The sequence below is a fragment of the Phycodurus eques genome, chromosome 13 (genome assembly GCF_024500275.1).
Source record: "Phycodurus eques isolate BA_2022a chromosome 13, UOR_Pequ_1.1, whole genome shotgun sequence".
NCBI classification, from domain to species: domain Eukaryota; kingdom Metazoa; phylum Chordata; class Actinopteri; order Syngnathiformes; family Syngnathidae; genus Phycodurus; species Phycodurus eques.
In genome coordinates, this window is record NC_084537.1 from 12,469,831 (window position 1) to 12,493,285 (window position 23,455).

At 39.3% G+C, this 23,455-nt stretch overlaps 1 protein-coding gene across 1 annotated transcript; it reads left to right on the plus strand.

Annotated features, from left to right (window-relative positions):
* The first annotated feature begins 151 nt into the window (after positions 1-151).
* On the plus strand, positions 152-19,637 carry LOC133411808 (solute carrier family 25 member 36-A-like). Its single transcript, XM_061694505.1, has 7 exons — positions 152-589; positions 2,306-2,470; positions 4,647-4,724; positions 8,803-8,903; positions 16,621-16,687; positions 16,797-17,086; positions 18,233-19,637. The coding sequence occupies exons 1-7, from the start codon at positions 549-551 to the stop codon at positions 18,424-18,426; spliced, it is 936 nt and encodes a 311-aa protein (XP_061550489.1). The 5' UTR covers positions 152-548; the 3' UTR covers positions 18,427-19,637.
* The last annotated feature ends 3,818 nt before the right edge of the window (positions 19,638-23,455 follow it).

Consider the following 23,455-nt stretch of genomic DNA (forward strand, 5'->3'; position numbering starts at 1 on the left):
CTTAAAATGTAAACAAAAGGTATCCCATTGGTTTAATAATTGAGTTGTTGAGCACGTGAACAGTGCGTGATCAGGGCGTAGCAGACATGACGTCAGTGACCAATTGACCAATCACCGGCCGTGTTTCCCCAGCCTATGGAAGTACAGTGAATACTATGAGCTCTGCCCTCTTGCCGCAGCGACCGAACGCAAAGGACAAAATCAGGACGAACGAGTGATGTTCCACATAAACGTTTGTTGGCGCTCAAACGAAGACACTGCGTGGTGGCTCGCACCGTCTTCTGTGCTTTAATTCGGAAATAGAAGCTAGCAGCTAGCGTTGAGAAAACAGACATCGAAGCACAGACAGAGGGCCCCGAGTGGCGTTCGAAGTCCCCTCACCGCTGGGTCATCATCGACGCCGTCGTCGTAGTGTCCATTCTGCGTGTGTATCCTCACCAAGGCAAAGAAACACACACGAGAAGACATACGGGACAGCAGCCAGCGTTTTTTGTTTTGCTCCTCTGCCGCAGCCCGGAGGTTTGCTGCCCAGCAGAGTATGCTAAATAATGAGCCAAAGGGACACACTGGTTCATTTGTTCGCCGGGGGGTGAGTTCCATAACATCTCTTGACATTATTCTTTACGGTTTGAAATGACGTCGTTGCATAAGTACCGCTCATTTATTGCAATGACTTTGCAATATTTCGCATAATCATGCCGCTTGCTACTTGAGCAACAGCAGCGCGTGGAGCTCTCACGTGTCTAAGTAGTCTAATATCGAAAAGATGAATAGGATAAATAGTGCATGGACTGACTGGTTTCCGTTTAATGGCCCCACTTCCGGCGTACACCAAAGTATTCGGCTTTTACTCTGAAAGGCGTCCTGTGGTTCGCTTAAATGGGGATAGTGGCGTGTCACTGTGTTTTTGTGAGCTGTTAGCAGGACGCCTGAATTCACAAAATATCTATCTATTAATCTAATCTAATCTATGGCACGGTAACATAAAGCGAGAGAATTAACAGCCACTAAATGTATTAAATATCCTTCAATATACTATTCTACAGACAGATCTTACGTACCTGCATTAAAGACAATGACAAAGGCAGTGTCCTATTTCTCCAAAGCTTTGTTCTAAGTGCTGTGGCTACTTTGCTTTTATCTGCACACAAACCCCATTGGAATTCACAGATAGTAATCTGATGACAAAGCAACTCACAGAGTCAGGGGAGACACCTCGAAGGGACATGTAGTTTGCGGTAAGAGTAAGTTTCTTGTACAAGTGAGCTCACGCTCCCTGCAGATGCAGCACTTCGCACAGCCCTGAAAACTAGGCTAAGGGTCACACCGCTGCCTGTCCACCAATGTGGGTCAGCCTCATGAAAGGTAAATATAGCTGCTGCTACTATGAAGAGAGTGCACTTATTCTGCCAACTGCATAGATGTCAGCGCACGATACTGTTTTTATTTTTTGTTTGTATTTTTTTTACATTAATGTTACCTTATCTAAAAGACCATTTCAGGAATTGAGCATTGTTTTTTACAGATTTTTTTAAATTAATTTTTTTGAATGCAGATTGTAAGAATTTAAAGGCATTTTCTGGAATGGAAATGAGTAAACTCTGGCGGCACGGTGGCCGACTGGTTAGAGCGTCTGCCTCACGGTTCTGAGGACTGGGGTTCAATCCCCGGCCCCGCCTGTGTGGAGTTTGCATGTTCTCTCCCCGTGCCTGCGTGGGTTTTCTCCGGTCACTCGGGTTTCTTCCCACATCCAAAAAACATGCATGGTAGGTTAATTGACGACTCTAAATTGCCCGTCGGTGTGACTGTGAGTGCGAATGGTTGTTTGTTTGTATGTGCCCTGCAATTGGCTGGCAACCAGTTCAGGGTGTACCCCGCCTCCTGCCCGATGACAGCTGGGATAGGCTCCAGCACGCCTGCGACCCTAGTGAGGAGAAGCGGCTCAGAAAATGGATGGATGGAAATGAGTAAACTGATATCCATGTTTTTTTTTTGATGCAGGACTTTGTTTACTTCTTACTAATGGGTTCAGTGAAGGTCAAAGTAACCTGATCACCTAACATACAGACTAAATTATCACTAGCTGTGGTGTCGTTGCACTCAACTGAAAAATCTAATCAAGCACAATCTCACATGTGGAAGCTTCATTTCATTCCTAAACTATTTAAACTTTTCACATCCTCCATTTCTCAGTTGCACCTACGATTGAATGGTCATCACAATTTTCTCTTTGTTTGTCCAATTGTCCCGCTCTGCATTTCCATGGTTCTCCCCACATCAACTTTCCTCTCTGGTTTCTTTCCAGATGTGGAGGTACAGTGGGGGCCATTTTGACGTGTCCTCTGGAAGTGGTGAAGACCAGACTCCAGTCCTCCTCCGTCACACTTTACATCTCTGAAGTCCAGCTCAGCACCGTAAACGGAGCCAGCGTTGCCCGTGTTGCTCCGCCGGGGCCTCTGCACTGTCTCAAGTAAGGACAATGATGGCAAATGTCAGAAATTAAATTGGTGTGAAATATAATGACATAAAATGTGTTAAACCTTGATATTGCAAATTTGAAGTAAGGATCAAATAATAATTGACACTGGTGGCGGAAATAGTAGTGACATTGTACGGACAGTCATATTTATGAATTGACTGAGACTGCGCTTTGAACTTGATTAACTGATTTTGTCCCATTAAGACTGCGTTTAAATTTAGAAAAATAAAAAACTGTTCTTAATGATTTAATTAAAATTGTTGTAGTTAAAAAAGTACCTAAAATATTTGAAAACAAACAGTTCTAATAGATTAAATGCAAATGCATTGTACTTAAAAGTCAAATACGACCAAACTGAAATGAACTCAACCAATGTACTGTACTTGATGCAAAAAAAAAAAGTTTAAGCCACTGTTAATGTGCATGGTTTGAACATTTAATTCAGTGATTATTTGATGTACCACTAGAGGGAGCCCACATACCACTAGTGGTACTTGCACCACACTTAAAGAATCACTGCTATAGGATAAATCACAACACTGTAATAAATATTGCTGCACTAACTTTCCCTGTTTACACAGTGTGGTTTATAATTGTCATAATTTACTCTCATTTGAGGTGTGTATAGCACAACAGTAATAATGATAATGCATGTTATTAACAAATAACAGGCAATATATTGTTATTATTCATGTGTGTCCAAGCGTAGTTTTATCAATAATGTAAAGTTTAAAACGTTTGAAAAGTCACATAATATTTCTAGAAGATATTGCCATTTAATACTTTTTATATGGCTTAAGTTACCACGCGGTGATATTGGAGGTTGCAGGTATAATAACAGTCATTGACTTATTAAGTAAACATTCATTATCAATACATTCCCTGGCCACAGCAGAAGCTTAAAAACTCCACTGTGACACATTAAAACTGTTTCGGCATAAAAGGGATACAGATTTTCCATTCCGCTTGACCTAACAGCCGAACAGGACCAAAGAAAAAAAAGATGCATTCCCTGGCAACCAATTTCCACTGTTGTTATGCATTACACATTGCATAATACATGTGATAATGTGTGTGTGCAAGCTTTCATTGCCCAGATTAATTATTTTCCAAACATAGGGATGTTACTCTTGTTTTTTGTCACAGATGTTAGCCGGAAGATAACACAATTGTACCCATTCTTATGTAAAACAGCAATGCGTCTTTTACAATGCATTTTTATTTTATTCAGTAGCAACAGACAGTCAGTTTTAGTTTAACTGGAGGCTTTAAATTAGCAATAAGTGTGAGTGTGACTGGCTATTCTGCAAATGACTGGATACAGAATAAACAGTAGAAAATGACAGGATTTTAAGAAATTGGCTCTGCAAGGGCGTTGCTTTGTGGCTTTGCTTTTTTTAAACAATTTTTTTTAAACTAAAACAAATGAGTGGCTTGTGCAGCCACAAGCAGAAACCTCACACCACTGTTGCAGAGGACAGATGAGAATACGGGAGGGAAGTGAATAGGAAAAGTGTTCTCTGGTTTAAGAACTGTAGGAAGTCTTATGTTATTTCATGATTTTGGTTGTGCAAGTATGGGTGACAATTTTCATTTCACTATCAGCTTTCACAGTGGGAGACTAAATCACACTCCATTTTTGTCACTTGCCACCTGTAAAAAATAAACTCCACTTTAAAGGTGCAATGTAATAATTCTCAGAGAAAATAAATACCAATCTTTTAATGGAATGGGATTTCCAGCCTTTGAACTCAGATGATGGCATAAAATTAACCCAGGGAGTTATCATCATTTATACTACTGTAAAGATCACAAGACAAAAGGCAACTGCCACTTTGTTTATTTTGGGTGTCTCAGTATGTTGATAGTGGCCATGTAAATATCAGCATTTACAGAGCGTGTCAGGCCGTGGCAGGTCACCCTACTAGTGGTAATTTAGTGGTAAATCTGTCTTGAATGAATCACATTGTATCTACATTTCCCCGGAAACAGAGCTGCTGTGCTGAATATAATAGCGTTTAGCTCAATTTCCGATCATTACTAATTATGCACTTGAAAAACAAATGCATGTTCATGCCCTTCAGCCAGTCACATACACATGAATGTAAAACATGGCTGTATATTTGTGTACAGTATATATATAAAGTCAATTGTTTTCGCTCTACAGGTTAATCTTTGAGAGAGAGGGCCTGCGCTCACTCTTTAGAGGATTGGGACCCAACCTTGTGGGCGTGGCACCTTCGAGGTACGTTGGCTATTTACCACCATTTAGCTCTATATCTATGCCAAGTGCATGCTCTTGCTTTTTTTTAATGTCTACAGCAGTACTACAGTTGTAAGAGCCAAAAGTAAGTAGTAAGTAATTATTCATATCCAATGTCAAATTGTAATTGCGGTAAACCATGCAGGATAGGGACCGAGTTATTGACCCCCCACCCAAATGTTTATAATTGCCTATATTAACACTGTAGTTTAAACCAGTAATATACCACAACTATGATCCCAAAACACTTCGATCTCATTTTAAAATCTTCTTACAACACTGCCCTTAAAAGTAAATGGTTTACAAATGCTTTTGAATAAATGCACCGGAGCCATGTTTAGCAGAGCAAAAACATAGACGTGACGAAGACTCTCAGTAACGTCCGCTAACAACCCAGTCTAAACTTGGCTCCTCACCGAACTCCAAAGATGTTAATCTCTCAGTGTGGAAATACGAATCACTCAACTTCTGAGTTTTTCGAGATATGAGCCGATGTTTTGCTTTGATTTGCAAGCACAAATTTGAGATGCGAGCGCTGTATGCTGGCAATGAGCTCAACTCACACTCACATCACAACAAGCAGCAGTTCAGGAGATAGTGAAAAAGTATTCAAAAAGTGTCTTAAAGCATCTTGGGGCGTTACAGAAAAAGCACAAAAACTCAATATAGATTAATTTTTCAGCCAATAGGTGAGGGTAGGTTTCACAGCAAATAAATGCGGACAGGAGAATTGGTGAATAATGTACTATGAGTGGGGGTTTACTGTAGTCAGTTATTTTTTTTAGAAAATAAGTCATTTAATGTTATTGCTCAATATTTTTGTGCAAGTCGCTTGAATCCTTCAGAATGTTCTCTTCTAAGCTTCTGGCTCCCAAATACAATATTGGCAACATATATGAGAAGCTGCCTAATCGGGAGGAATGCAGTTAGGTTGCTCAGCGATTAAAGTCTCTACTTACAAATTGTACAACCCAAGATGTTTCCTCTTTCTGAGCCTGGCCAGTTGGGGTTGCATAATAGCCAGATGTCGGCCTATCAGACTGGCTAGGTGTCAAAGTGGGCAGTTATCGTAGTGAGGCAGTAGTATTTGCATCTGATACCGGACTTTTTTTAGTTAGCTCTCGTTGCTTCTTGCCTTAGTTAGTCCCTTGTGTGATATAATAGTCCCTTGTGTGATATAATTTAAAAATATAGGTAATGTTTTCCCAAACTACATTACACACACTTGGTTTTGCACGCTATTGAGGCCCTTAGAGCATAGGTGTCAAACTGGTGGCCTGGGGGCCAGATCCAGCCCACCACGTCATTTTATGTGGCCCGCGAGAGTGTGCATCGACTTTGTGTTTCTTGCTAAAATACCAAAATTGCAAATCGGCTTCACTTTTAAAAATGTTGAGATATTGCAAGCATTTTTTTGTTACCAACTCACCTTTTAAAATAAAATTTATTTATACTGAAGTTGAACAAACAGTTTTTACTGGCTTCTGATTTCAAAAGTAATTATCCATTAATTTGTGTATATGTAATAATATGAGGCAATCATATGGGTTTGCAGCCAGAACGGCCCTCCGAGTGGAACCATAACTGCGATGTGGCCCGCGACAAAAATGAGTTTGACACCCCTGCCTTAGAGGGAAAGGCAAAGTAAATCAAATCAGATGACTTGAGTTGAAAAGAATAGTGATTGTCACCTGAAGAGAGTCAGTTTGTTGTAAAAGTTTTTGACAAGGGAATGGTTAAACACTTTTTAAATGTAGTAAGCATGTAAGCATTCAGCAGAGTGCGTATTTATGCCAAGGCCAAACTCTAAAACCAGATAGTCCTAGATCCCTCCTTCCTGGCATGGCTGCTAGTGTAACAGTGTTGAAAATGCAGCAGTCCGTGGACCTCTGAGTTTAATTCGTTCCATAACCATAAATCTGGCCACATGAGCAGAGAGTGACTGCACTTTTGTCAGGCGAGTGTATTTGTGCATTTTACCGGCATGTAGTTTGCATCTTTGTAAACTAAATAAAGACATCTGCAACTCTTAACACTTATGTCTGCCATTATATAATATAAGACTCCTATCCAGCGTTTGAAAGTTTTGCAAGTTGTGTCTTTCTGACATAAAGATACTTTATAGGCACTTTAACTGTGACAACTACAAGGCACAAATGACTGCAGGAGTTGCCTTTTGACATCAGCTGTATTTTTAAAGCCAAAACATTTCTATATGGGCTTACAACGACTCTTCACTTCACCTTCCCTGTGCTGCGTCGTTCAGCCACTATCCACAGTGGCTGGTGAGCAAAAAAATTAACATCAAGCCCTGTTTATAACACTGCAAATTCAATGCTAGTTTTGTTGACCTGGCTATGGTGTTTGGGATTGTGTGTTAGCATTAAGCTAGCAACATTTTGTAATTAAATATTATGTGGTTGTTTTGACTACAAAATGTATAATTCTTTGTTTCATGTTTAGTTGGACAGTAGGGAGTGGCAACTGGGAGGGGCAATAAAACAGCTTCTTCTTTTTTTTTTAATGAATTGTTTACTATCTGCCAAAGTGCTGCTAGATGTGATGTTCGCAGACGCCATTAACACGCTTATCTAAAATGTTTTGCTCGCTAGCCGTAGAAAAAAAATGGCAGAGTGACTGCTCGTATCTTGAAAAATTCATGTGATTCGAAGTGGCGGCACGGTGGACGACTGGTTAGCACATTTGCCTCACTGTTATGAGGACCGGGGGTTCAAATCCCAGTCCAGCCTGTGTGGCGTTTTCATGTTCTCCCTGTGCCTGCGTGAGTTTTCTCCGGGTACTCCGGTTTCCTCCCACATCCCCAAAACATGCGTGGTAGGTTAATTGAAGCCTCTAAATTGCCCTTAAGTGTGAATGTGAGTACGGATGGTTGTTTGTTTATATGTGCCCCGCGATTGGCTGGCGACCAGTTCAGGGTGTAACCGCCTCTCGCCCGAAGATAGCTGGGATAGACTCCAGCACGCCCGCGACCCTAGTGAGGATAAGGGGTACAGAAAATGGATGGATGGATTTGAATTACCACTGTTTACTGATTTCTTCTTTGGCCAGTTAATTCTTAACTAGCCAATTACTGTACTGTATATATGTTTTTGTTGCACATCACACAGAGAAGCAGCCCACACACACATGCAGACATCTAAGCATCCAAAGCAAACAGTACAGTGCCCCTAAGCTGAGTTGTGGTGGGATTCAAGGGCACCTGGTTGTTCGGTCAAGGGCACCTGGTTGCAATTTCTTTTATTTCCAGGTTGCAATTTCTTTTATTTCCAGGTTGCAATTTCTTTTGTCTCCTGCATATAGATCAGCTTGCGTTATACATCACTGATTAAGTATGAGAGATAAGCTTTCAGGTCAGCATGATCAAGTTGGTATATGTACTCACGTTTCAAAACAAGGACGGTGAAGAGAGGTTGCTGGGTTTAATTCCACCCAGAGGAAATGTTGATTAGATCCTCAGAGATTTTTTTCCTATGCGCATCTTATATCAAGAGTTAAAATAACCTCTAAAGTTGATTATGCATTTCAGTAATTGGACACAAAATGTTAACAATCACTGATTCTTGTGTACATTTTCACCAGTCATTTTCAATACAGAACTGTGCAGCTAATCCTCTTCATGGTCACAGGGAAGCTGTAGCTTTTGGCTCATGTGAAGTGTAATTTATTAACCTACCATACAAACCACATTAAACATGCGTTGTGTCTTTAACGTTACTACTACTTATAAAATTTTGCCTTGAAAAGAACATCTGATTATTTTAGCCTGCAGTTTGCACAAGAACTACGCATAACTGAAGATTAACATTAGCATTGATGTCAGTAATAACACAACATGAGAAGTGTCCAAGCTGGTCCACAAATATGGAGCTCTTTGTACTGAAGCAGTAATCAAGTAATCGTCAGAAGATGTCAGAGTTAATGACTTTCATGTCCGATAATTGCAAATATTACTATCTACATCTAAACACAGAAATTTCAAACCTGCCTCCACAATCCGTTTCTATAAATATTCATATCCTAATTTCCTTATTTACCATAGGGCGATCTACTTTGCTGCCTATTCAACAGCCAAGGAGAAGCTGAATGGCGTGCTGGAGGCAGACTCCACCCAGGTGCACATGGTGTCTGCTGGGATGGCAGGTAACCGAGGTTCCCCACCCCCTTATGTCTGTTTGTCTGTCTGGATAGCTTGCTGTCTCTCTGTCAGTCAGTCTGCCTGGACAGTGTCTCTCAATGATCGGTTTATAGACAGAAAGTCCAAAGTATGACAGAATTACTCCCTCGACATTCACCAGATGCATTATTTTTCTTCTCATTGAATTATTCACCACACCCCCTTTCACTCTTCAATCATATACATCTGTTGGATCATTACAAATGTGCACCTTCATTAATATTTAAAGAATGCTAAAGCTAATAATAGCTATGTATTGTTTTTTTATTTTGACAAATATCTAAAAAAACGGGTGTTCCAGAAAGCACAATTTAAGACTCTCAGGATCATACAACAGTCTGTTATTGTAAGATTAAAAAAAGGTCATATTACTTTCTGTAACCATTTTATAGCTAAAGAAAATGAGTCTGAAAAAGGCATGTTTAAAAAAAAAAAAAAAAAAGTATAGTGGAACCTTAAAGATCAAACTTTTGCTTTTATACAACAGTTTTACTAGTACCGTTTATTAGTAAACAGTATTAAGCTACAACATCCATTCATTTTCTGAGCCACTTATCCTCACTAGGGTCGCGGGAGTGTTGGAGCCTATCCAAGCTATCTTCGGGCAGGAGGCGGGGTACACCCTGAACTGGTTGCCAGCCAATCGCAGGGCACACATAAACAAACAACCATTCGCACTCACATTCACACCTACAGGCACTTTAGAGTCTTCGAGCAACCTACCACGCATGTTTTTGGGATGTGTCGAGGAACCCGCAGTGTGTTTAAAAAAAATAAAATAAAAAAAAATAAAACAAAAAATAATTTATTCGGCTCCACCAACAAAAATAGTTCCACAAACAGTGCCGTGAGCCACAGAGTTGGGCATTTGTGCGACATGTTAACTAGTGTCAACATTGACACAAAATGTAAACAAATGAAGCTTATTTTACTGTGTCACTTGCATGGAGAGAATTGGATGGTTAGTCCACTTCACGTCAAGTTGCATCACGCTATCCCGTCATTTAGTGGGTGCTCCACGATGAACAAACTCTAATCAAAGTGGGCCGGAAATGCAAAATGAAGCCAATCGGTTAGACTGTGTACTTGTTAGCTGCATTAGAATGTTGGCCGAGTTTCCGCTCCTGTTTGTACACTTGATGTGTCATTAATGTGGGATTTAATCTAATTAGCACATCGGGAGGTTTGCAGTGACATCTCTGGGTTTCTTTAGTTTCCTTGCCTTTGACAAATATTCATACTTTAAATCAAATGTTATTTCTGTATGTCCAGCTTTGTGATGTACAGTTATGTTTGACAACTACTGATTGTTGATACAGGCCAAATGAGAACAAATTAAAACACCTGTGAGGTGGAAAGACATAAAGTCAAAATGACATAAACTCAAAAGTCCCAGTGATGTTGTACTGTAATATCATCATTCATGAAATGACTCTTATCCAATTAAATTGCTTGGTCGGAACTAACTGTTGTATAAAGGAAAATAAAAGACTCTTCTTAAATAATTATTAAATTAAATGTATTTGTTATGAGTTAAATATAAATCTAAATGTTAAAAAAAGAGTTTGAAAAGGTTAAATGCAATTGTATTGTACTTAAAAGTTCAATACAACTGAACTTTACTTAATTAATATACTGTACTGGATTACAAATAGCTGTAGCCACTGAACCAATATGCACAGTTTATGGTTCTTCACGTACTCCTAGAGAGAGCCAGCGTATTGCTAGTGGTACTGTACTCGTACCACACTTTGAGAGTCACTGATGAAGGCAGACTGGATTTTCTGATGTCTTTATTAAACTCATGTTTGACCTCAATTTCAAAGGCACAGTTGTCCAGAAAACCTAAGATTAATTTCCAAATGTTTGAAATTTGAGGTTCCACTGTACCATTGTTAGTTACTTTCGCTTGATTCACCCAGATGGCACAATAGTAAATCAGTACTTGATGACTTTCCTGGCCTACTGTACATTACTTGCTGGCTCCATTTCTGCGTTTTGCTACTACTAACATCTACACTAATATGCACCCTGTGTTTGGAGCTGTTAAGAAAACCTCACAAGGTCCTTAAAGTTTAGGTTGTGCTTTTTAAAAATTCTTATAAATTCATTGCAACACCATTTCCTAAATCTTTTTTATATCATCTTCCTCCCATTTTTATTTATTTATTTATAATTTTGAGGCCTCTTAAGAGGGCTCCAAATGGTTTTAACATCCCAGTTGTTCCTTAAACAATGTGGTCTGGGCCCCCTTCTTTGCTCTGTCTGTATAGAGGAGAGAGCACGGCCCCCAGTGGTCAACAGGGGCCCCTGGCACTCGGGCGGACACGTCAGGTAGCACCTCATTTCATTACACTGGTATGATGGTGATTTCAATTAGCATTAGTAAGCTGTGGCTTTTAATTGTAATGATGATAGCATTGCTTCTGGCAATGTGTTAGCTTCTGGTCTGTATTTTCTTCTGTTGCTTTCCCTTAGCATTCTATTACCTCTGCAGTAATAGTTAAGTAAAGACACCTCTGTATATTTTTGTTGTCGTTAAGCACAAAAGAAATGCTAACCTTGTCAATGATATAGAGCTTTAAGTATTTGATGCTCCATTTTGTCGTCATCCTTCACCGCGTTGTTTCTCGTTGAGGAGGGACAATTAGTATTATCACCAAGATGCTATCATGTCATTTCAGATTAGTTTCAACACAGCAACAGTACTATTTTTAATACACAAATGCACGCATGAATGTGCCAAACATCATGTGGATGTATTTATATGTACACCCGCAATTCCAATAAAGTTGGGACGTTGTGTTAAACAAAAATAAAAACAGAATACAATGATTTGCAAATCATGTTCGACCTATATTTAATTGAATACGCTACTTAGACAAGATATTTAATGTTCAAACTGATAAACTTTATTGTTTTAACCAAATAATCATTAACTTAGAATTTTATGGCTGCAACATGTTCCAAAAAAGCTGGGACAGGGTCATGTTTACCACTGTGTTACATCACCTTTCCTTTTAACAACATTCAATAAACGTTTGGGAACGGAGGACACTAATTGTTGAAGCTTTGTAGGTGGAATTCTTTCCCATTCTTGCTTGATGTACAGCTCCAGCTATTCTACAGTCCAGGGTCTCCGTTGTCGTATTTTACGCGTCATAATGCGCCACACATTTTCAATGGGAGACAGGTCTGGACTGCAGACAGGCCAGTCTAGTACCCGCACTCTTTTACTCCAAAGCCACGCTGTTGTAACACGTGCAGAATGTGGTTTGGCATTGTCTTGCTGAAATAAGCAGGGGCGTCCATGAAAAAGATGTTGCTTGGATGGCAGCATATGTTTCTCCAAAACCTGTATGTACCTTTCAGCATTAATGGTGCCTTCACAGATGTATAAGTTCCTCATGCCATTGGCACTAACACAGCCCCATACAATCACAGATGCTGGCTTTTGAACTTTGCGTCCAGAACAGTCCGGCTGGTTCTTTTCCTCTTTGGCCCGGAGTGACACGAAGTCCACAATTTCCAAAAACAATTTGAAATGTGGACTCGTCGGACCACAGAACACTTTTCCACATTTCATCAGTCCATCTTACATGAGCTCGGGCCCAGAGAAGCCGGCAGCGTTTCTGGGTGTTGTTGATAAATGGCTTTTGCTTTGCATAGTAGAGTTTCAAGTTGCACTTACATGTAGCGCCAAATTGTATTTACTGACATTGGTTTTCTGAAGTGTTCCTGAGCCCATGTGGTGATATCCTTTACACATTGATGTCGGTTTTTGATGCAGTGCTGCCTGAGGGATCCAAGGTCACGGGCATTCAATGTTGGGTTTCGGCCATGCCGCTTACATGCAGTGATTTCTCCAGATTCTCTGAACCTTTTGACGATATTATGAAACGTAGATGATTAAATCCCTAAATTCCTTGCAATTGTACGTTGAGGAACATTGTCCTTAAACTGTTCGACTATTTTCTCACGCACTTGTTCACAAAGAGGTGAACCTCGTCCCATATTTGCTTGTGAATGACTGAGCAATTCAGGGACGCTCCTTTTATACCCAATCATGGCACCCACCTGTTCCCAATTATCCTGTTCATGTTCCAAACAGGTGTTTGATGAGCATTCCTCAACTTTCTCAAGTCTTTTTTTGCCACCTGTCCCATCTTTTTTGGAACGTGTTGCAGCCATAAAATTCCAAGTTAATGATTATTTGCTAAAAACAATAAAGTTTCAGTTTGAACATTAAATAGCTTGTATTTGTAGTGTATTCAATTAAATATAGATTGAACATTATTTGCAAATCATTGTATTCTGTTGCAACGTCCCAACTTCATTGGAATTGGGGTTGTAGTTGGCAGCATTTGGCTGCTTTGTACATCCTCTTTTTGTATTCCTCACAGTATTTTGGCATGGCTGTTGCCAATGTTTTAAGTACATATATAGTCAACAACTTGACTTGAAATCATAAGCCACAAATGATGTACTGTAAAAACATTTTAATTCCATATAGGAGCCTTGTTTTTAAACTTGGTTACGTTTACTAGTTCTGTAATGTATCTTTGCAAAGCAATGCCACCCCCTTGCGGTAAGGCTGTGGGCTTGTTTACACACTTGTGTCCCAGTTTTACACACGGACATTTTTCCTTCCTGCTCTTTATTGAAAACATATTGGCCGTCTCTAAAAGTAGGTCAAACCACAGGGGGGTTGTCATGTGCCTTTAAAAAGATCATTAGTGCATAAGATGCAGCTGCATGTTTACTGGCAAATATATTACTACAATAATTGGAACATTAAGAACAACTTAAAATATATTTATTTTGAAGCTTTAGTCAGTCAGTCTTCACATTCCAAAAGATATATTTATTTTTAAGTTGTAGTCAGTCAGTTTGCACATCCCAAAAGAAAACTAAAATGGTACCTTGGCTTACAAATTTATTTGATTGCATGACCAAGCTCGTGGCTTAATTTACTTTTATAACAAAAATCAGTTTTTCCATTGAAATGAACTTAAATGCCATTAATCTGTTCCAGCCCCCCCCAAAAACAAGACAATTTTTGGATATTTTTATTTAATCAAAAATAGTATTGTTTTCTAATGTAAAATAAAAACATGAGAATGTAAAAAATATTTGGTTTTATAAAGTGTAATTAAGCCATAAGTCACACGTTCGTGCGTGCGCGCACACACACACACACACACACACTGTAATACATTTGTGTGGTGATGTGTGCCTTCAAGAGGTGTGGCCTAGTAAGTGACATCAGTCGCGTCGCCCGTTCACCATGTGTTCAGTTCAGTTTTGGTGTCTCCTCCATGCTCCTTGCAAGTGTTTTCGTTTTGTATTTGTGTGTTTGACTCAATAAATGGCTAAAAGTGCGTTAACGACTGCGGCTCTATTTGCACACGTGAGAGTATTACAGTACCTTAATTGCTCTTTTTTTTCCCCGCTTCACTTGAGTGGTGGCATATCAGAAGCTCACTCATATCTCAAATTTTGTCTCGCAAGACAAAGCAAAATAAAACAAAACAAAAAATCGAGCGGTCAAGGGCTCGCAACTCGATAAACTGCAATTTGGGTCACTCTTAAGTCAAGGTACAATTCTACACAAAATCGATAGAATTGCGGTGGGGGTTTGGACTTGAGTTCATCCTCATCTCATATACCCCAAAGGTTTTCTTTTCCTTCTTGACAAATGGACAAGGTTAGCATTTCCCTTTTTACCAAGCCATGTGATGTAGCCTTTTCTTCCTGTATTATTTAACACAATATGTTACACACAGTAATAGCAGGAAGGCTAAGAATTCTCCTCCTGCTTTTGTACGTTTGTTGTTCTTGGCCTGAAACTGGAATTTTGATCCGGTTCGCATCTCTTCCGTCTGCATTTTCTTTTGGCTCATCTGATAATGAGAAATAAAAGGGTGGGATGAATTAGACACAAATTGGGAACAGAATATTGTAAATGTAAAAATTTAAGTAAGATGGGATGGGGTTTAGAGTTGGGGAAAGATGGAACCCTCCATCTATAGAAAGGTTTTTGAATTGGGTGGGTAGATGTGACTGCTGCTTGTGTGTGACTGTGGTACAGAAAAGCCTGTGTCTATTTTAGGGCTTTACTGTAAAGCTTTCACCCCTGCGTGATTGGGTGGGACATCCCCGCCATCTGAGCCCCCCATATCTGCAGGCTACTAGCTGCAGCGGGGAGGAGCTGGAGGAGCTTTGCCCCTCCCCCGTGAGTACATGACATAGACGCTACCTTCTATTTCTTCCCTCTTTTTGTCTTCTGCCTCCTCCTCCTCTTTATGTTCTTCTTTCCAACCGACCTGCGTCAACATAGGGCTGTGTTGTATTGAGATGTGATTAGATGTGACTGAGGTCCCATTTGTTCTGGCCTTAGCTCGTCTAATCGTGGCTGTTTTCATTTACTTTGTGTCATTTTTGAATAGCACAAAGTATCAATACGTTATGCATCATCCAGCAATGGCTAGGGTTTACAGTAAAGAAAATATACACATTCACCACTGCCTGTTTATGCATTTTCTTCAACTTCATTATGGACTTATACCTTTATGTGTAAGATAACATAACTGGAAAGAAAGGCTGATGAGAAATAGGAAAAGCTGCCTCCCACTTTTAGGAAACAAAAACCAACGGCATCCCACATTAGTCCTGCTGAATAATGGAGGTATCTCCTCTAGACTTTATTTTGTTTCTCTGTGCTCTACCAGGTTTTGTTAGATTAACTTAAATTGCGACTACCACAAGTGTCTCTGCACACATCTAACCAACTAACTGCTAAATGAAAGGAGCAATGACACCACTAAAGGCCTGCCACACACCGAGTGACGTGGCCAAATGCGATTGACGTGGACCATCGTGCAAAAAATTAAAGTTAGCAATAGCAACTCTTTACTGCACATCAAGCGGCTGAGCACCTCACATCTACCGGCGTGCTGCAATGAAGAAACAGCGATCCGGTATCAGGTTTTGAGGAGCCACACGTAGAATATACTGCACAGGATAATTTTTGTATTTAACCACAAAAACATGGTGCACTTTTCAAGGAAGAAGTGGATTGCCACAAAGACAGGACATAGACAACAATAAAGGAAGGATTGTGGATATTTTGAGAGGCTGTTGGCATGATCGAACGTCCCATACACTAACTGCACGTGTATTTCGGTGACAGAGACTCTCTGCACTTTGCTCTCTAGGTAGATATGAAATAATAATTATATATTTAAAAAATAAAAACATTTTAAGACTCATAATAAGCATTTTCTGGCTGTTGCATCTGCGATGTTTCAGTGTTGTTCGCCGACAATTCAAATTTTCAATCGCAGCAAAACTAGTGGCCGGAAGTCGGCCACTCATGAAAACTAGTTGTCAAAGCGTTCAGTATTTTTTGGCCATGTCGCTTGGTTTGCTGAGAAACATTGGACATGAAACGGATCTACAGTATACTGTGCATCTGGAGTAAAGTGAAACAATGCATTCATGTCATTGACTCTATTTTTAAGCCAATTACTGTAATATTACAGTAGTAGCTAACGGAATGGTCAGTTGACCCTGTGCTTTCGCACTGTTCTGTTTTTTAGTGTAGAATATACTGTGTGGGTGATATAATGTAGTATTTCCAACTGATTCTATGTCTGTCTGAACTTAATTGCTCTTTTTCAGGGTTCACTGCCATTACAGCCACCAACCCCATATGGCTGATAAAGACCCGCATGCAGCTGGATTCCAGGTGAGTAACTAAATTTCAAAGTCATTTCTATTAACACAGTATAAAAACCAACAGTGCACTTTGTTAGCGGTAATTAATTAACTGGTTAATTTTGTTGTCGTGATCATAGGAACCGGGGTGAACGCCGCATGAACGCGTTCGACTGTGTTCGTCGGGTGTACCAAATGGATGGCTTGCGAGGTTTTTACAAGGGCATGTCGGCATCGTACGCGGGCATCTCTGAGACTGTCATCCATTTTGTCATCTATGAAAGCATCAAACGTAAGCTGCTGCAGTCGAGGGCCCATGCCAGCATGGAGGGCGAGGAGGAGTCTGTCAAAGACGCCCCTGACTTCATTGGCATGATGCTTGCTGCAGCAACTTCCAAGACCTGTGCCACCACCATTGCATACCCCCACGGTAATGCATATATTGCCCTTGCTTCATTGTTTAACAATGGATGTACAGTATTTAAAGTTTTCACTATGTAATGTGATGGATAGAAGGATACTTAATTCATCCACAAGGTGAATTCCTTGTTCCAATAGCTCCACAATGAAAACACAACAACAGGAAGCAAAGCAGGCGTGCCATTTTACAGTGGAACCTCAATAAAACAGACTCTGATATAACATATCAGATAAAACGGACTGTCGGGACTGAACAATGTGTCCAAAAATAATTTCCATTTGTTAGTTCCAGAATTGGTAGCTGTTGTTTAGTGGTGCTGTGACCCAATGCAAGCAGAGAATGGGGCTGACGTATTTCAGGGTCACAATTACAAAAGACGTGCCTACGTGGTGGCCATGTTGAATGTGGCACATTGACGTGGCAGCCATGTGATGGCATTATAGTCTAATGTGCAGAGAGAGAGAGAGAGAGAGAGAAAAAAAAAAGAAAAAACAAGGTTTGTGGAGTCTGGGACATGCTATTTTTGGTACAGTCAGAGTTTTTTTTGTCAAGCCGTTTGGGAACAGATTTGGATCTGGGAAGCACACTAAAAGCGACTCGCCTATGACGAGTACTGTACGTCAACAATGTCACCATTGCCAAGCACACCGGCATGGTAAGTTTGGATAAATGTGAAACTTTCAAACATTTTCAAGCTTTTTTCATATTTATTTACGATAATTGTGTACTTCACTGAGCGTTTTAGGCCACACAAAATCTACAAAACAATAATTTTGTACTGTACATTAATATGGGTGCATAATGCCTTAAAAAAAGTGCTTCAATGTAACGGACAATCGGCTATATCGGATGCCCCCCCATCCCCTATAAGTTTGTTGTATCGAGGTTCCACTGCATTAATAATATTAAAGATATGGTATCTAAAAGATCTTAAAGATTAAAATGGTTCACATCTTACTAATTCTGACTGGGTATGTAAGCTTATGAGCACAAGTGTAGTTACTCCTATTGCACCACTAAAGAAAGCTTATATCTATAATATTTTTATAGCTAAAGTGGTTTTATCAAATATTGAGATGTTTTCACTCTCAATATGTGATTACTTCTGTCCTCAAGTACTGATAAAAATATTGTTACTCCACTGTCGTACTGCAGAGGTCATCCGCACAAGGCTACGAGAAGAAGGAAGCAAGTACCGCTCCTTCTTCCAAACTCTACTGACCGTACCCAGAGAGGAGGGATACTGGGCGCTATACCGCGGCCTCACCACGCACCTTGTCAGACAGATTCCCAACACGGCCATCATGATGTGCACCTACGAAGTGGTGGTATACCTGTTTGGCCATTAGCCCCCTGTCGCCAGTTTTCTTCCACTCTGTACAGACTGGAAAATGTAGGCCTTTTGGTGAGGAGAAAATGAAGACCAAAGGAAAACCCAACAAGCTGAAATGGACCAGCAGAGTACAAACAAGTAATATGTGAAACATGAAAGGAGGAGGCCCTTTGGTACCATTTCAACCTCTAGACTGCTAGTTCCCGTCCTTAGTTTTTCTGAAGAGATAGAGTGCTGAACTTTGCCTTGGATAAGAGATGAGCTGACAGAAAGAAAGTTGCCTAACAGAAGGAGCCTCTGGTAAAAAAAGATGATGAGCACAATTCAGTGGCCTTAAGTTTTGTTTCTATGAGGGATGAGTGAATTACTGCTTTTCATTCCTATAGAGAACATTTTGGAAGGGGGAATGCTTGAAGACGACTGCATTTGGCAGGAAGAATGAGAATAACAAAATACAGTGAAAACCCCCGCATATTCACAGTTCGGAATTCGCCTAGTCAGAGATATTTTTTGGACCCTAACTGCCGTTTTTGTGCTCCGGCCAAATTACATAAAACAACTGTTATTTGTTGTGCCTTGAGATGCGATTTTAATTTGTGACCATGCTTGTAACTCAAAACACATCTCAAATCATCTTTCCCCATTTAATTGAATTGAAATTCAATTCACTAATCTGTTCCAGCCCCCCCTAAAAAAAGTTTTTTTTAACAAGACAATTAACACACTATTAATATAATACATTATAAAAACACACGGTAATGACATACCATAATTAAAATATAAAGAAACAGTTTTTGAAAAGTTTTTTACTTTAATGCAATGGACATTGTGCAGCTCCTCCTGGTGTGCGCCATGGTCACCTGGGGATGGTACAAAGCAGACATACTGATGGTCATTACTCCTCAGTAAGCCTCAGTATTATTAGCACTTCGCAGAGGATAAAGAACATATGCCTGAGTATCGTTATAGTGTCTCTACATGTGTTGCACCACCGTTTGTGTTCAAATACCTGTTGCGCAAAGGGTTATACTTGTGTCACAGAGACACTGATGCTATTCATTAGCCTCTGTATGGCATTTTGGATTGTTTGTCAGCATTAAGTTAAGTAGACTTTGCTTAGGCAAAGCTATGTGGTTGTTTATAATACACAGCATGTAATTCTTTGTTTCGTGTTTAGTTTGACAGCTTACGTCACCTGGGTTTGGCAATAAACAGCTTGAAGACTCATTTTTGAAGAATCATTAGATATTTGCAAAACTGCTGCTTGTTATAAAGTGAGTTAAGTTAGGTTTGCCTTCACCGTACAGCGCTATTATCTGAAAGTTTTGCTTGCAAGTCAAAGCAAAGAATTGGCCAAATGACGGCTCATATCTCGAATAATTTTTATGGTTTACGTTTTTACTCTCATCTCAACGCACCACTGTATTGATTTGGCACCATCTTGGTGCTGCGAACTGTTGCAAGTGAGTTCAATTAGACAAAAGTAGTCATTTGCTGCCATCTTGTGATATCTATTGAAAATTATAGTACAGTATAAACCTTATTGGTGCAGTGTCAATTACTTCCTGACTTTTGAGCAGGGGTTCATTGTATTTCTAATCAGAATCAGAATCATCTTTATTTGCCAAGTATGTCCAAAACACACAAAGAATTTGTCTCCGGTAGTTGGAGCCGCTCTAGTAGAACAGACAGTCAATTTACAGAACACTTTGGAGACATAAAGACATTGACAAAAAACAATTGTGCAAAAAGATGCAGAGTCCTCTAGCACGTAGAGCAGTTCGAATGACTAATATTGCAATAGTCCGGTGCAATGACCATTGTGCAAAGGGCGCTGAGACTTCAAGGAGTTTAAAGTGACGAGTAGTGCGATCATCTGGGACAATGTTGGTTGTGCAAATGTTACAGATACTCCTCAATCAGTGTGCAAATGGAGCAGATGCTACTCTGGCATGAGTGGCCAGTATATGCAAATAGTGCCGCATGGTGAGACAACTACAGTGAGTGCATGAGTAATACATAATTGGCCCCACAGAAATGTGACAACGAACTCAAGTCAAAAAAATTGCCACCTTATTGTAATGGAATTATAGGTTAGGTGTTTAAGAAGTTGATCGCAAGAGGGAAGAAGCTGTTGGAATGTCTGCTAGTTCTACTACTAGTAATTTGAAAAGAAAAAACATTCAACTGCGGGGCAGTTTAAGATAGTCTTGTAGGAGTTGATAAATGCTTGTCCAAGGTACAATGACAGAGGAAGCTCTTCTTTTTCAAGGAATATTACTTATTCATTCATCTTTATCAAGTCCCCAACTCCCATATCCTTAGATTATTACTTCAAGCATTCCCCTTGAAGCAATGGATCCCACTGAAATGTTAAAACTACTTGAAATAACCGATCACTCAAACACCTTGTAAGGATTAGACGGAAAATCTCACTTTCTGTCTGGATTTTTATTTTTTATTTTTTATTCCCCCCCCCTGCCTCAATGATCCAGTGCCTGGTCATGGTAAGATCTGAATTCAAGTTTTTTTCTGATACTATCAAGTCTTTTACGAGATGTGATTTGTGTGATTGTCAAAAAGTACCAAAATTAAGTATCTTTCAGTGTAAAATTGACAGTGCGGGTTAGTACTTAACCCCCAGAACCCGTATTCGTATGTGTAGATGTATTTGTGTCAACTACGGTGAAGATGCAGATGCACATCTACAGTAATGCGTCTGCATGTGTAATAAATAATTACTAAAGATTTCCCACCCCTGACACTTAACTTTTAATTTCACAAGACAGTGGAGCTGGGAGTGTGGAAAAGCTCCTGTGTAATATGAACAGGTGTCATTCCCTCTCCTGTGCCACTTCTTCCTATCTTTGGCTTCTGGCCGAGCTGATAACATGCACTTTTGTGGCCTCTTTCAAGGCTTGTGCTTTGCATTTTATTGTGTGGACAGTTGTGTACATTGTAAAAGAAGAAAAAAAATGTATATGAAAATAGTATTTTGCGCTACTGTTCTTATAGCAAATATATTGTACAGTGTTGAGTACGCAGTAGTTGTGAATCTTGCCCTGTGTGTATATAATGAGGATACTATATATGCATATCGTTTTTTTTCTTTCTGTCTGTGTATGAGTCGTTAACACTTTGTTTTTCATTTTTGTGCAATTGAACCTTGTTCTGACATGACATCGATTGTGTTTGACGCCCCCCCCCAATGCCAAGCATTATTATACATAATGCTGCAGGGCAATTACTTTCACACTTTTGACCGTGAGTTTGAGTATATTTTCTTTTCTGTGATAGTTATGGGTGTTTCTCAGTAAAGTTGGAATGTTGTCATAATTTGTTTTGTTTACATAGGAGTACTCGTTTTCATGTTCGAGTCTCCATACAATATGCTTATTTGGAAGTGTTATACAATGTGAGTGTTCAAAAAGGTGTATAATCCTTTTAAAATAATTTACAAAGTTCCGGAAATGTGAAACCTGTTCTTCCAGAGGATTGTTCTTAACTAACCTGACAATTTTCCCCCCATAGAATACAAAGTAGGCACGGCATGTTATATAGATAATATGGCCCATTTACACTCTCCCCCAGTGGTTTTAACGCATTCTTAGTCCACAAACAGATTTTACCCATTTCCCTAAAGAGAATAAAAAATGCAGAAAACCACATGTATTTATGCATGATTGTTCTTGAACACCATTTTCCATTTATTGCAGTATTGTTACAGGCGCAAGCCGAGGCTTGCGACGTTACTGGGATTTATGAATTTTCTGTCTCTGGTGACATGTTGCTAACATTTGGTTACAACGTTTCAAAAAACAAAATAGATTTGTTTAAACATTAGTCATTTGTTCTGTTGTAATAATGCATACTGGACAGATGCAATTTTTTAAAAAACTTGTTTTTATTTTTTTTTTATTTTTTTAAATTAGCCCTCATTTCAATGTTTGCAATTGAGTGATTTTACCTTGTATGTGTTGACAGGATGGTGAAGTTTGATGGGGAGTGGGGGTTTGACAGCGCAATCTCTTTTTTGTATTTGTTACTAAAACAGAAGAAAATAAAATGATTAGGAAAATGAAATATCTGTTTGTATTATTGATCCTCTGAAATTCCTCTGAAATTTTTAAGAAAAAAAAAATATATATATGTGTGTGTGTACTTTTGATTTTTTTTCAGTGAACATTTGATTTTTTTTTTTCTTTTTTAGACTTATGGTTGAATTCTGATAAATTTGACTTTTAAAAAAAAAATCTAAAATCTGCACCATTTGAAGGCTTTCAATTTTAGCAAAATTCCAACATGGGAAAAAACATTTTGCTAATTTGAAATCAATGGAATGCATTTATGGGAGAAAAACATGCCATAGAAATATTGATTCTGAAGGCAATCTCATTTTTGTTGAGCACTGTCAAGGTCGTGCAGTGTTTATATTTGCCGAGTATGGCCAGTAAGGGGAGCCAGATTTCTTCTAATAGACAACACGCGAGGGCAATTCCAATTATGACTTAAACTGACTTTACTGGCCTTGTAGTGTCAGCTGCAGGTCATTTGCCTGTGGATGGATTATGTTCATACATACTTTTAGTTCAATTAAAATAAATAAATCAGAATTTAGTCAGCAGTTAGTCAGTACTTGAGGGTTTTTTCTTCCCACTGAAGTAATTATTTGAAAGACACATTTTTTAAAATGCGTTTGAGTATAAAAACTAGACTAAAGGAATCTATAAAAGCTAAATACCAGCACTATGAACACATATGATATTGTACTTAATGTTGATTTTTATTCTATTCTAATAGTGATTAATAAGGCTATTGTTTTCTGAAATAATAAAAACTATACGTACATTTACATTGACAACCAATAAACGAGCAAACGTTACAAGTTTTCAATTTGGCGGACTTTATATACAGCCCTTAAACATAGCACCAGAGCCTAAGCCAATAGCGTGAGATCTTAAACGATGGACGCGACCAATCAGCGCGCGAGTTGCTGAATTAATGGCCACACAGCGTCGGGTTTGGCCGCTCGGCTTCCTCGACCT